The sequence below is a fragment of the Diadema antillarum genome, unplaced genomic scaffold (genome assembly GCF_040938485.1).
Source record: "Diadema antillarum isolate AM-2024a unplaced genomic scaffold, OU_Dant_1.0 seq00000554_RagTag, whole genome shotgun sequence".
NCBI classification, from domain to species: domain Eukaryota; kingdom Metazoa; phylum Echinodermata; class Echinoidea; order Diadematoida; family Diadematidae; genus Diadema; species Diadema antillarum.
In genome coordinates, this window is record NW_027271497.1 from 321075 (window position 1) to 336911 (window position 15837).

Below are 15837 nucleotides of genomic sequence, written 5' to 3' on the forward strand. Positions count from 1 at the left end.
TTCTTGCTGAGGCACAGATAAAACCAGACTGCAGTGAAGGGGATGATGCCAATTATTTTGGTGGTGATGATGAAAAAAAAAAATGAAATGATGAGGATGGTGATGGTGAGAAAGATTACTCTCAGTGGGTTATGATAATTGGATGATGATGATGATGATGGTGATGATGATGATGATGATGATGATGATGATGATGATGATGATGAAATAGATGTAAAGATTCAGCCGTGCATGCTTTGTTTGAGCCAAGTGATTTAGAGGAAGAATTGAAATGCAACAAGTTTCTTAATATTTCCAAAACACAACAGGGATAGATTGATATCTACAGTATACGTGTATGTGAACATCCCACAAGTTACTATTGCATTGGAATAGACCGTGTGTAATTTATCTGGTGTGTCATTAATGGTGTTACAGTGTCTTAAAAGTGAGTGGACATGTTGAGGGTGGAAATCAAGAAAGTGTCTACTGCCATCACCCACTGATTGCCAATACTAGTACTAGGTGTTTCAAAAAACATTTCCCACTTTTGATTCTTAATAATTCATAAACTATATATCAGATAACACTGTTATTGGTATGAGTAATAGCTGAATAGTGTACAATTTGGTTGAAGGTGGTTTGAATATGAAAACAAAAATCAGTTTCATGAAATCCATGATTAATTTCACAATTAGGTTCCAGATTTTGCTCTATTTTCAACCCTCTGTACAAAATTTCACTTTGCACAGGGGTCAATGGGTGTGTATGGGAGTGTGTGGTTAACACCCTGACAATGGTCCTAAACAATGGTTAGGTTTTGAATGCTTCATTATTTATTCATGAGAAATTCCACTATCACAACTAGTCTTTATTCAGCCTCTGGCAGTATCTGTGTAAAGTCAAACGCCTGCCGATACTGTCATTAGATCTCGACAGTGCTCTCCCTACTTCTGAAAAACGAAATTACAATGAATACCTTCTGTTCTATCGTAAACATGGTGACAGGAAGCAAAGAAAATCAATTAGAGTATACACTTGTGTAAATGGACCCTTAAATAAATCTACTGTGAAACATATCGCCCCAATGATAAATGCTGCTGAAGTCTTAACCAAAAATGATTTCTTTTTATCAAAAAGCGAAAACTTTGTAAGACTAGTTAATTAGTAGACAGTTGTATCAAAATGAGGAACTTTAGATCATTTATGCTTATTTATATCCCAAATTTAGTGATATGTGAAGAAAAAATTGAAAATGATTGCCAGCTGGAATGGAAAGTGGTGTTTGCAAGCACGTGTAAACGTGTGCTTCCTTTTTCCATGTGCATGCAGTTTACCTTTTACCGTGCATGAATCCAGACTAGCAGTGCCCAGGGCAATCCACATGAATTATTGATTAAACATTCATGTGCCAGGGAGCGCGAGATTGACGCCTAGTCAACAGGTGGTTCAGGCATGTCCATTGTCAAGGGCCATTGTCAGCACACTCTCACATACACATCATTGGTTCCTGTACAAGGTTCAATTTTTGTACAGAGGGTTAAAAATTGACCTAAATCTGAAACCTTACTTCAAAATCAATCTTAGATTTAATGAAAATGATTTATGCTTTCACATTCAAATTACCTTCAACCAAATTGTACACTATTCAGCTATTATTTATATCAATGACAGTTTTATCGGATAAATAGTTTTTGAGCTATTAATGATCAAAAGTGGGAAATGTTTTTTGAAACACCTAGTAGTTCATTGTGATGTCTGAAATGGTAATGTCATGCAAGCTGACGAGACAGAGAGGAAGGATCAAGTCTTCATACAGGTTTCCCATATTTCAAAATGTACATTCATTTATTAGGTGTAGACTTTACACTATATTTCTGCCCACTCAACAGGCTGTTAGCATTTACTTTGCATATTTGCCATTACATAGGATTATACAGTATTGCTGACACTGCATCCAAAACACCTTTATTACTATGTTCTTTCATTTGTACAAAATCAATCAATAATTCTAAAAGTAGCAGAGTGGGTTGATGAACAACAAGTGAGTATGTACACATAAAAGATATTATACATAAAATTCCAAAATGTTCATGCAGTTTTATTCTGATATATTACAAAAATTTACATGAGTTATACAGAGTGTAGAGCAAGATGTTGCTCATTGAGGTATGAAGAGGAAAGGACCCATGGTGGAACTTGGATACATGATAATCCACAGCAGCTTTATGCTAGCTGTAAGTTTAGATATTATCTAGCAATAAATATTGTTTCTCATTGTCACTTTTGTTCATTTGACAAGACTGCAAAACGAGACCAAAGAATAACACGTTCAAGAGCTTTCTAGAACACACCAATACATATATAATGTATTAATCACTTTATCAATATATCTATTCATAAAGCACAAAACTGAAGTACACAATCTATTCTTCTGCAAAATCAGTATTAACCCATTGAGGACGGACTGCTTTTGCTACAACACGCATTTCCCATAGACACTTGCCCGAGTATAACTCTGGACTCGTCCTCAACGGGTTAAGGTGCAAGTAGAGATTTACAGGTCCCGAGTGCCCATCTTAGATAACACTGCTAGGCCTACTATTTACAATCTGTGTGTGTTCATCCATAGAGCTACATTTGGCTCCGTGGTTCATCAAAAAAAATATTGATATTTATCAGGGATTTATATTTATATTTCCTAGAGAAATACACTTCATCAGAAAGCACATAACAGTGTCTAATGACAGCACATCCACATCAACTTGCTCTCACATCAAATATGTAATCATTGAAGAACTTTAAAAAAGATAAAGTTTCATCTCTACCTCTCTCTCTCTCTCTCTCTCTCTCTCTCTCTCTCTTTCTCTTCCTGACTGATTTCAGCAATCACTCACTAACTTTTTTTTCCTCTACTTCCGTTGCAGTGTCCTTATGTTATGAATTGAAGGGCATATATCAAAATTGTATTGTTGTGGTTTAAAAATGCCATACTTCAAACTTTTGCCAAATTATCAATTCAATAAGATGCCATAGTTAGACAAATTATCAGACATATGACAAAATTTGTACAGGGCATTTCTCTCTTTCAGCATTCAGATGTACAGAATGCATTTTGCATGAGAGCAATATGGAGCACCTTATACCTATTCCTCCCTCAGGTTGCTTAATTTAGGCACAGTTTTATTTCAAATGTTTGCTCATGTTTAAGCATATCATCTATATAGATATTTTGCCTGTATTATGTCATGTTACTCAGCAGAGCCATTTGTAGCAGTCATACATGTAATCCTTTCTTATACAGGACTGGGCAATGATGATACCCAGGGGTCAAAGTTCATGTAGGACTGGTAATCAGTGATACCCAGGGGTCAAAGTTCATGTAGGACTGGTCAACAGTGATGGGGGTCAGAGACAATGCAGCTAGGAAATGTGAAATATATTCAGAGTCATGGACATCCTGTGACTGTATGACCGTGTGTTTGTGGCTGTGAAGACCTTTCACTCTATACATTTATGCAGAGTATGAAACATGTATGAGTGAAGTAAATCACTATATAAGGATCATATTTTACCTGAGCTAAGGTTTCATACTTTTTCCATACTGAAGTTTACAGGCAATACATTTGATACAGCACTGCAAGGCATATCCACCACATCAAAATATTACTCTAAAATATGGTAGAATTGAACCTATTTTAAGACATCCTCTCTGTTTTAGGACATTAATGCCGTATCTTAGCATCAGACACATCTTTACTACACCTTATTTTTAACATACAGCCATCAGAGTGCTCTGATGTTCATGTTTGTTACAGAGTTGCAAGGGCTCTGTCTAAGGCATCTACCAGAATGTTGGCATGGCTTGAATCAAAGATGAGGGAAGGTCGGAAACGGATTGAGCGTTGTCCACAGTTCCCAATGATCACACCTGGAAAAATATTAAATCATTAAAGAACAAAATCGTGTCAAAATTATTTCTGATTATGCAAGAGAATTTTGTCCTCATCCAAAATGATCAATATTTGATAACTCTGATGAATACTGTAAAAGTGGAAATTTTCGCAGTGTTCAAGTTTTCGCGCATTTCGCGCAACCAGAAACTAGCGCGAAAATAAAAGCACGCGAATATTTTTGCTTGCCATATGTGCCTGTGTGTGATGTCTTGATTCCGCGGAATCAAAAACATGCGAAACTCTTCCGACCCGGCCAAGCGCGAAAAATTAGTCACGCAAAAATATCCACTTTTACAGTAAATGATTCCTACAGTTTTGAATGTGTTGTAAAATTGTTCATATCTTTACTCACAACAGGAATACCTTTTTGTATTGTTTGATAACATCATGACATTTCTTATATGTTGTGTACTGCTTCACTTTGTTGTTTTCTTCAACTGTGAACCACTTTGAAAATCTTGCACATGGTTGCGCCTAGAGCACTTAATTATTAGACAGATTTGGCACCTTATAAGTCCCATATATCATCATTAATTTCCCTTGTATGTGCCTTATGTACATGTATCTTAAGATATACTTCCACACTATGACATTAATGAGATTGATTTGAGAATGATTTTGGCTTTCACAAAGATGAAGTTTTCACTGAATAGTCAAGAAGAATGAAACTTACCTTCCTTCTTAGTCTTTGTCACCATACTCATGGCAAGGGAATTATTCGGCAAGTCAAGGGCATAAAAGGTCCCTACACCTCGGACATTGGACAGCAGGTTGGGATATTTGTCCTGGTAAAAACAAGGAGCAAATTATTTTCTGATTAGTCATAATTATTGTATAAAAACAAATGATCTAGGTGGATTGTTTTCTACAAAGTCTTGTCCTCTTTATATGATAATTGTCTGCTTCATATGACTGATCTTAAGTCACTTTGTTTGATTTGACTGGAGTCCCATGTCTGCAGTCATTCCTTTTAGTTATCACCACTTCACCAAATCCCGGAGTTAAGTATGATTATTGTTCTTTATAGCTACAGACAGTCTAAACTCTGAAATTTTAAGACTGTCACAGATGAAGGCAGCTTTAAGCAGTATTCACATTAGAAGCACCATGTTCATGGAAAGCATCAAACAGGTAAACAAGATTTGTTGGGATATGGATTTACAATTCAGCCACACACACAAGAAAAAAAAATGAAAGTATTTTGCCTTTCAGTGATATCTACAAGGACAATTTGATGTCCCATTTGAGCAATGGAAAGAAATGAGATTTCTAAATTCTTACAGATGCTGACAGATATACAATTTATTACAACAATAAATTCTTGCTCCCACATGTATGAAAAGAATATTTTACACCCCGGCATTTGACCTACATTATATGATAAAGAGTCTAGCCGTGCTTTTGATTCTAGGAATAAGAATGTAAAAATTCTGATTTTTTTTTCTGATGATGAATATGGAATAGCCAGTTCACAGCTTCTGTTGTGTTTTCAATTTTTGTCTATCGATCCATTGATGATGGAGGGAAATCCAAGCTATTATTCTTGCACTACTTGTCTGATTAAAACAGAACAAAAACTAAAAACTTGATATGTAAATAAGTAGATGAGGTTTGAAAAAAAAAGGATTCAGACAGCTGTGACATTCTGTCTTGACATTTGATTTACAAGACTTCATTATAAGAACTTTTGCCATAAAAATAGAACCTTCATGAAGTATGACATTTCAAGAATACTACACGGGCATTCCTTTGCTTTCATATAGAAATCATTGTAATTATTTCATACATGACAAAAACAATGATGATGTCAATCCCTTCTTTTTGCAACTGTTGGGCAGAGTAAAGATCAGAACACTAGCTTACCTGGAGATGTTTAAGTCCCGCCTCCATGGTAGACCCCGCCTCCTTGACCACGCCCAGTAGGTCATCTCTCCTGATGGTGTCAATCACAGCCTCCAGTATGACAAGTTTGATTGGGTCTCCCATCCATGTGTTGGTGATTTGCATTGGCTGTGATTGATGGTCAGCAGAGAGTGTCCAGTTTGCATGTTGGGAGAATGACATGATAACAATGATAATTAGCAACACCTATAGCTGTATGTAGCACTACATGTCCTTATATGCTCAAGAAAAGGAAAGACTACGACAGCATATGTGTAGTTGCAATGGTACAAAGTTTCCATGTTGTTTAGACTGTAATATGTTGTAATATGATACATTTTTAAAATAGACTTTAATTGACCAATGTTGATAATTTGTCTTAAATTCTACGGTAGATTACTCCTTAGTAGAGACATCAATTTATGCTAAGTTTATTCTCCATAAGATTTGGTTCATCTGTTTAGAATAACAAATAAGTCCATGCTTTTTGAACGAAGCTTCCGCTCTCATGTGAAGATTTTGAGTACTTCTTGTAAATAGTGTGGACCAAATTCATAAAAACATTCAAATGCTAAAGTAAAATAACTGTATATGACATTTGACTGGGAGCCAGGCATATCTAATGTGAGATCATAGTTCAAGTTTGCTGTATCATTCCTGCTGTGGATATGCAGGCAAGTAAAAGAGGATAAAATATTCATTTCCTAATATGTGGTTAAAGAATAAATGAATTGAATAGACATGACTTGTAAGGGTTTAACAACAAAGTAGACAATTAGCACACTTGTGATACTAAACTTACCAGAACAGGGGCATACTTGGGTGTGTAGTAGATCCCAGCAGTTACCATCTTCTTACTAAAGACTACCATGTCTGCTGGTTCAGGTAGGTTCCAATACTCATGACACCACATCCTACCTGTTGGTCCTCCACCGGTCTGCACCTCGTCCACAACGAATGCTGCATTGTACTGCAAAACACGAGATGGACGGATCCACATGTAGACATTTTTTTTTAGTCCACATTGCTAGGTTCATTATTGGAGCAGTCATTCATACAGAATCAATAGTAAGAGCTATTGAACTCAGCAAAGCAGCAAACATATCTATGCAATCTAATGCATTCCCCCAACACAAAATGTGCACTGTGGTATAAGCTGTATTGGAAATTTTGAGAAGAAGAGCATGGATTCGAATCTTGCCTTGGACACGATGTTTAAGCCACCGTAACCTTTTTTTTTTTCTTCTTGACAGATACATGACAATGCTTGGGTGTCTGTCTATGGTCTGAACGAGTGCCACTCTATATACGGCACTGGTCTGAACATAATAGTTCCACTGGATGTTCGTATACAAATTGCAACCGTCCTGAAATTACAGAGCATCATTTGTGGAGACGAGAGAATAAAAGTTTGGTTGATCGCATGGGCTTTCTTTAAAAGTGACAACCACCTAAACAACAACACTGAAGGATGGAGTTAAAGGTGTTAACCTACCTCTTTACAGATTCGTTGCAATGAATGAAAAAAGAAGGGCGTGGCATGGTTGTCTCCTCCTTCAGCTTGAATTGGTTCTACCACACAGGCCGTCACTGATTGCCCCTTGGCTTGGCAATCAGCAAAGATTTCTCGTGTCTGTAGGAAAGGTTTAACAGTGATGACTTAAAATCGTACACAATCTACCATTTCAAATGCACTTCCTCTTCCTGTTGAACTTAATTTCAATAAGGCAGCAAAATTGAACAAACAGAGTGATGAAGTTACATGAAATTGCACATAGAATACTAAGGTTTTTGAATCACAGCTAAAAGTAGGAAACTAAAACCTAGATACCAATGCATATTGAGTGAAAGCAGCATTATACTAGTAAAGCATATTAGTGAAAGTTTGATGGAAATCGGACATTTTTTTATGAACTTTAATAGATTCTGTGTTTTCATCTCTGGATTAGGAGACTACTTCAGTTTATGACATGACAAAAGTTTATGATAAAATTAAACACATTTTAACTTTTCTAGTATAGTGAAAGACTTGACTTACTTAAAATGATGTCATCATCTCACGACCTCATTAAAATACCTCTTTTGGTCGAAAATTTGCTAGGTTCATTTCTCATCCCAAAATATAGAAACATGTGAAACATTCAACTTACATAATTTCAAATCTGGTTTGCAATTTCAGTGGATCATCTGCTCTGTTTTTCTAATGTCACTATGTACAGATGGCAACACAGAATTTGTTTTGGAATTTGTATTGTAAGTTAGTTTGTTTGTAGAACTTCACCCTGATGGGTTTTTAGATAACGCCCTGAAAGAAAAGTAAAACTTTTATTGAATATACCCTTATACCAAGCTAGAACTAAACTCAGAAATTCGGATATTCTTTAGGTAGAAAAGACTTGGTTGATTCTTGTGACAGTGTGATTTATAGATAAAGTTCATGATAGGTCTACATATTCAGCCAAAAAAAAAAAAATATATATATATATATAGGCCTATATATATATATATATATATATATATATATATATAGGCCCATATATATACAAACATTATCAGCATCAATGGGTTGAAACACAAAATATTATTTTTAAACACTTCATTATTAGACAATGATAGAGATATCTCTGCTGGAAAGAACAGAGAGTGAAACACAACGTTCACATCAGTGTTAGATTGGAACATTTTAACAGTGTGAACACAGTATTCTAAGGTGTGTTCAATAAATGTGTGAAAATACTGTGGGACGCTGTCTTCTTTCTGACAGGGATATAGTCAGTATTTAAATCAACCATGAGTAAACCAGAAAGAGAGAGGGGCGGATGTGATGCAGATGTTGACGATGTTGACGATGATAAACCAGATACAAAAAGAATGGAAAAGACAGAAAAGAGGGTTGTATAACAGTGCACAATGACTCGAAAGAAGGGCATAGTATGAGGGTCAACTCACCGCTGCGAGGCATCGTTCTTCTTCAGCTCTGTTAAAGGCCTCATGATTCTCCAAGGGGTATTTGAGTTGAGGAAAAGGAGCCATAGGCCAATCGAAGGCTGGGAGGTCGACCTTGTGCTGGGCCTTTGATCTCGACATCGACATCGTTCCTACAAGTAAAACAGAGTGATACCCAGCATTATACCATATCGTAAAAATATGACGTCAGCGTCGAAATCGTAAAGTATTTTGTGAGAATTATCATTTTCTCAAAAATTTCCCCTTCTAATAACTACGCTGTACTTGATATTGTGCGCATATTCTTGCAATCAGAGTCACAAGCGTGGGAGTTTCTGGAGTAATTATAATGGGAAATAAGTTATTGTGTTTATTGCTCGCGAATTATAAGCTGTAAAGGATATACTTACCAAGCGACCTGCCGTGGAAAGACCCAACGAAGGTAAGAACCGAGAAGCTTGACCTACCCGGATTCTAGAGGGTGCAATTGATTAAGATGTTAAAATTTAGTCAGCAAAATTCTGACAACTGTATTAGCACTGGATTTTATCAACAGGTTTCCCTTTTTCTTTGCGACTACTTTTCCAAAAATACCTCAACCGATGTTTCACATTTAGTGTAAAGAGGTCATAAGGCCTACATCATCTACCTCCCATTGGTGCATTGTTGCATCGGTCAATAGGTGTTTACATCATTGCCTTGCACCCAAAGAAAAGAGAGTAAGAGAGTTTGATTTATTCCACTGTTACTCGGAATTACATTACATAGATAGGGAAAACGGAGGTCTTTTGGTAGGCAATAAGGGATATACCTCAAGGATGATTTCCAAGGTAATTCTGGGAGGCAGTGTAATCTGCCTTAATTTCTATCAACAGGTAATGTACTGAATATCAACAGAATAGTATACATTCAAGTCAGCCTCTATCAACATGATCTAATCTAATGGAGTTTTCCTTTAAGCAGCTCACTCAGTGATGCTGAGATTTGATTCTTGGTGAAAGAGGTTAAGGGGTTACTTATTAGTTATTGCTTTTACAGTTATCGTACAAAGCTAAAAACTCCTTCTGTCTTCTCTGCTTTCTTGCTCTCGCCCAAGTCACTTCTCTCTCTCTCTCTCTCTCCCTCTCTATCTATCTACCTTTCATCTATCATTACTGCCCTCTTCTCCCACAGACTTTAACTAAGAGTATTTCCAAGCGTTGTAGACAAACACACGCCTGTAGACATACTTCCACACACATATGCACGCGTTATACAAACTCAAAAGAAGCTAAATATGTTATATTGCACCATTCTATAGTTAGTGCACATTGATACGGATTAAAAAAGGAGGGAATAAGCCAAAAGGGGGGGGGACAAAGGGATTCTTACTTGATTCATCATGGCTGAATCCAGCTCCTTCTGAGTGGGTAGGGCTGTACCACGAGCATCTCTCTGAGCAATACACCAGGGGAAAACAGGAAGAAACACTTTGATGCATCATTAATAACATTTAAGAAAGACCATATTACGTGAACCAGCTGAAATCTACGCCCCAAAATACCAAAATACCAAAATTTCACACTCTCCCCCAGATGTGAGCATCTTTTTCACATATTAACTGCCCCATTTATAAAGCTTCCACATTACGTGGATATACACGATATGTACACACGCGAGGACACTTTTTTTTAGTTTTTTATTTGAATTTCGTTCAGTGCCACAAAATTCACATTCACAAATACAAAACGAAACATTGCACACTGTATGTCAATCTAACATTATAACTCATTTGACCGAAAGCAAAATCATTGTATGTATGTATGTATGTATATATATATATATATATATATATATATATATATATATAAACATATTGTAAACATTTCCTTTATTCCTTCTCTCATACCTCTTTTTCACTGGTATTTTCTTTTTGCCTCTCTTTCTTGCGCCATGAGCATCTATTCATGATGGATACCGGCGCATTACAAGTGTTCATATTATCATTGTTATTATTATTATATGTATATAGATATATAGATAGATATATTAACGAACACACACACAATAGAAAGGGGAGAGTGAAATATATGGAATCGACATGTATTTTACAGTGTAATCCTGCGATTTTATGAATCCAGCTCTGCGTACATTGTGTAAGGCCTATATCATGATTTTTATGGCAGTGAAGGAACAGAGTGTCCGGCAGAGTATAAAGGGAGGACTGTTATCTCACTGTGTATGAGGTGCTAGTGTTTGCGAACGTAACAAATTATTTCAATGAATTTAATAATTTGTCATTGTTCGTAAACAGTAAAATAAAATTTCTGAACAGTTGCAATTAAATTCACCATAACAGTTTTCAACATCGCGTGAAGTTTTTATTATCGCAAAAAAAAAGAATAAAATAAAAAATGAGTACGATCAAAATTTCTTTGCGACAATGAAAATTGTTTGCGAATTTGATTGCAAATGTATCGTAACATGGGAGAAACATACCGCGCTGTAGAGAAATGCATGTTTAATGGCTGCTTCCACTGCGCATGCTCCACACATCAGTGTGTTCACGTGATTGAGGCCTGGGGGAGCCACCTGGTGGAGATAAGAGAAACGAACAAGCTTTCTTAACAACCATGTCAAGGTAGTATCATTCAAGATTTCCTTCAGTCTAAGAGACTAATAAAGTAAGTATGACAAATCTGTGCTAGACAGAAGTCTGTATCTGTAAAAAGATTTAGTTGTAGCAGACATATTTTAGACAACCACAGAAAATTTTCTAGACTAGCAATTCCACATGAATAGTTCCAACTGCATACCTTGGGAAGAACGGATCTGTCACATACTGTCACATACCGAATGTTACAGAATGTCAAATCTGTCACTTACAGAATGTCACAAAGCTCTTCGGTAAGATGACATTAAAAAATTATGTGAAAGGTTTGAAATGGAACTGTTAACCTACTTTATTATAAGGCTTAGAGAGAAAATGATAAGTGATAGAGAGTCGCATTCAGCAGGTAGTAGTCAATATAATAATGTGTTGTTTTGTATCGGGTACTTTAACTGGTTTAAAGAAACAATGAATTTAAAGAATCTGTTTACGGTGCTTTCAAGGTCTCAGTCAATGTGTGGATCTCATTATTCTGTTTGTGAAAGTTGTTAGGTGAAACCACATGATGAAGACCTTGATGTTCGGTCTGACAGGTCATACACCTTAAATAATAATAATGATAATTATAATAATGATAATAACAATAATAATAATAATAATAATAATAATAATAATAATAATAATAATAATAATAATAATAATAAATTTAAATTAACAAAATTGAAGAGTCCTTGCCTTTTCACAATTCCAACTTTGAGGTACACTTGTAAATTAACATTCCTTCTTTTTTATGCGATTGAACTGAAACATCTTTGCTCCACTCAATTTCCCCTATTGATAGTTGGTACAGATATAGGGATACAGGGATACTGATACAGGGAGGAGAAGTCTCCTCCCAAGTCGCAGCTTTGTGTAAGTCAGATAAATGTAATGCTCTCACCGACAAAAGAGTGTTGGACATCCTGGCCAGGTAGTCTACGGATGGGTATCGACCCAACGACGGGCGATTTACAATCTCTGCCTGTAGGGACATGGAAACAGAGAGCATTAATGACGTCATTTCAGCATCAGGCATTCTTATCTCTTGTCTAGTTTTCATCTGATTAAAATATAAAAGCTTCATTCTCTAATAGTCACTTTTTTCCATTTTCCTTTTTTTTCCTTCGAATTTGGCTTTCCTTATAAAGAATTTGTGCCATATCAAAGACTACAAAATTTCATATCGCACGGGGAATGAAATAGACATTGATACTACTTTTTTTTTCAAAAGATATCGCACAAAACAATCATATCATTTCATATCTTTACCGTATAATTGTAATAAGTATTTATTTGTGTACTATTATTAATCTCAAACCGATAGCTTTGATGACAAAGTCACGGAAGTTTCCATTTTGATAAACATCAGAGCAAATTTTGACGTTTGCTTTTTCCGTGTGTGTCAGCAGGAGCAGCTCGCACATTAGCTAGTCACATGACCATGATGTTACGCAATCATTATTATTGACAGACCAAAAGTGATGATGACTTACTAAATTCTGTGGATTTGAAACAGCTGCAATGATGGCCGGATGGTTGTATCCTAGTAAAGGAAAAAAGTACACACAAAAAAAAAGAGCTGAAATGATTGATATTATACTGATGACTATATTTGTGATATGTTCATGAGTATCGAAGACATAGTCTCATCATCCTCACAAAATACAACAGTCTCTCAATGTATAGAGACACAGAATGTTGTGTGAATGCCTTCAATAGCTTTAACATTGAACTTGATAGGTGTTTCTAGAATATTCAAACAAGAAAGAGATTATTGAATGTGTCATACTTTTAATCTTTCCAGTTATCTAAACGAAATTATCTTGCATAATATTGTAGCTTTTTATTAGGAGAAAGTAACTGATGTCACGCGACAGATTAGACCAAAATGATATAAGAGGCAGTTAAACAGACATACAGATAGACAAATTAATGGGAGCAGATTTGATAGCTGAATTTATCTAGAGATATAGAATAGATCTGACCGAATAAGTTTGTATATAAAAGCTTTACCTAGAGGTACAGAAGAAATCTGACCAAAGACATCAAGGAGTCTATTTCCATCCACATCCACCAAGTAGTTCCCTTGGCTGGCCTGGTAATCCGCAAACACTTCCATAGTGTAAGTATTCTAGACATCAGGGAACAATGAGAGTCAAAAACCATGGTTATAGCAGTGTTGTGGTTGCCAGTGAAAGTGGTAAGACAATCCTGTGGGCAACTGTTGTTTAGATTGTACAAATGTTGGAGGTAATGATTTCAAGTTGCTGGAGATGCGAGTGTAGAATGCTCAGTATATTCTTCATTCTCAGTTTATTTCTTCTCTCAGAAGTATAAACAAACAAATAAACAAACAAAAAATAATACGAAATGAGCTTACCTTAGTGACTTCATCCAAGTGCTTGATGTGTTTCTGCAAAACGTAGAATAAAATGTTGAACCAAAATGTGAATATATAAACGATAAGAGGAACCGAATTATACTCTACAATTTATATGGCTAGTCAACAGACCTTGTTTAATTCATGACTCATCTACTTTTATTCATTTATTTGGGTTAATACCTTTCACTGATTACTGCTAGTTAAACCCAGGGCGAATCACGAGTGTTTATGCTCATTCCCTCCCTTGTCTTATCACCACATGTCTATGAGCGTGTGTTTTACTATTCAAAGGTGAGATCAGTGTGTCACTCGCATAGGATACCACGTACCATGAGAGGTTTAGGTTGAGTAAGTTTATTCCTCTTAACAAGAGAAAATTCATTATCGTACAGTAGGACACATCCGGACACATTTGGAACTCGAATCCGAGCCTCTGTACTTTAAAACAGCATTACATAATACTAAAGAAATATGGTCGTCAAAGCGAGTATTTAGGCGGACTTTATGTTTTCACCTTGTGCGCCTATCCTAAACGTTCGGAAGAAAGAACATCACCCTTCTGTTATCACCCTGGAGATTTCAGCGCAATGCGACACAATTTTTCTGAAACAATTGAAACTCGTGCCTTCTGTAGACGAAAATTATTTTAATGGTTGACTTGGGAACCTTTCCTCTACTTTGTCTTGCCAATCTACGTTGACAATACATTCATGAACACGCATCAATACTTAAATAAACCTAACGCATACACAAATATTATTATCGTCATTATCCGCTAAAAACCTACTCACCGATGTCATAGGCCCTGGTATGGCCGTGCGGACGAGGGGACCATCAAAGTGGTCCCTGGTCGGAGCGAGGACATGTTCCACGGCCGAGGTTCCTTGCACACGTACTGTGGAGTTAAATCAAAACCTTGTGTCAGTATCTGCCTTCTCTGTTATCGATCAAATCTTAACAAACTCCTGTGCAATACATAAAGTAGAACTGAATTATCTTTTATTCTTTCTAATGTTAATAGAGTTGAAAACAATAAATTCTTCTAGAAAAGATAATGACAGTCCTAGAGAAGAGTATTAGAGTTCTCCGTTTACACTTAATGATCCTTTCTAGATTCCTTTGTGACGTCCAAATGTCTTATACTGGTTATGAAGCATTAACTATTTGATCTCAAACTGCTGTCAATCATTTTCTTTCAACAAAATTCATTAAGAATTATTCCTTTCTCTGCTCGAACATCTTTTTTAAATGTCCCTTAAAATATATCGGTCCCTCTAATTTGGATGTTTTAGTTCTCTCTTACATATTTTCACACTTCCTAGCTTCATGCAATTTTATTAAAGTTCTCTGTGTTGCATTCATTTTATATCTGTGCTCAATGTTTATCTCTCTATCTTCCCTCTAACACTAAAAAAGTTATGATTTAATGCCGCTTTATCCCTGACTCAGCTATCACTTTCTCCATTCTAATTGATATTCTTCATACTACAGCCTTGACAGAAAGAGTGGTTGTAAATCCACCACCAATCTCACGTTACTATCAAGGTCATCATCATCGTCACTACCATGATCACCATCACCATCATTACGTCCACCTCATCAGCTATCACAGTATCTTCATCATAGACAGCCATCATCTGACTTCCACCTCTGCAATCATTACAGAACATCGTAATCAATACTCTCATCGCCATTGTCATCATCATAATACTAATCATCATCATTACCGCCATCATCATCGTCATCGTCAAAGTTAATTACATCATCTTGATCACCATCACCATCATCGTCACCACCATTGTTATCATGATTACTGTTTCCATTGCTTCCATCATCCTTGACATCATCTTAATCACCATTATTATTTGCTTTTATCAGCTTTTATAAATTTTCCTGAAGGAAAATAATAGTTAAGGGAGCATCATGACAACAAAACTTCCCATTTACAAGATGGCTTTTCTGGAATATGCATTTGTTCATCCATGTAAATCTGATTTGCAGTCACTACGCTTTGTAAAACCAACCAACATTAAGAGAAGACTGGCTCTGTAATTGCCTCATGA

General features: G+C 36.1%; 1 protein-coding gene across 1 annotated transcript; it reads right to left on the reverse strand.

Moving 5' to 3' along the window:
• Positions 1-3791: 3791 nt before the first annotated feature.
• On the reverse strand, positions 3792-15408 carry LOC139734952 (4-aminobutyrate aminotransferase, mitochondrial-like). The gene is made up of 14 exons (XM_071645730.1): positions 15340-15408; positions 13772-13804; positions 13405-13522; positions 12885-12934; positions 12293-12373; positions 11241-11333; positions 10134-10196; positions 9173-9236; positions 8766-8914; positions 7312-7449; positions 6619-6786; positions 5799-5945; positions 4609-4720; positions 3792-3910 (listed from the first exon to the last, which is right to left on the reverse strand). Exons 1-14 carry the CDS (start codon positions 15406-15408, stop codon positions 3792-3794), a joined length of 1404 nt encoding a protein of 467 aa, XP_071501831.1.
• Positions 15409-15837: the final 429 nt, after the last annotated feature.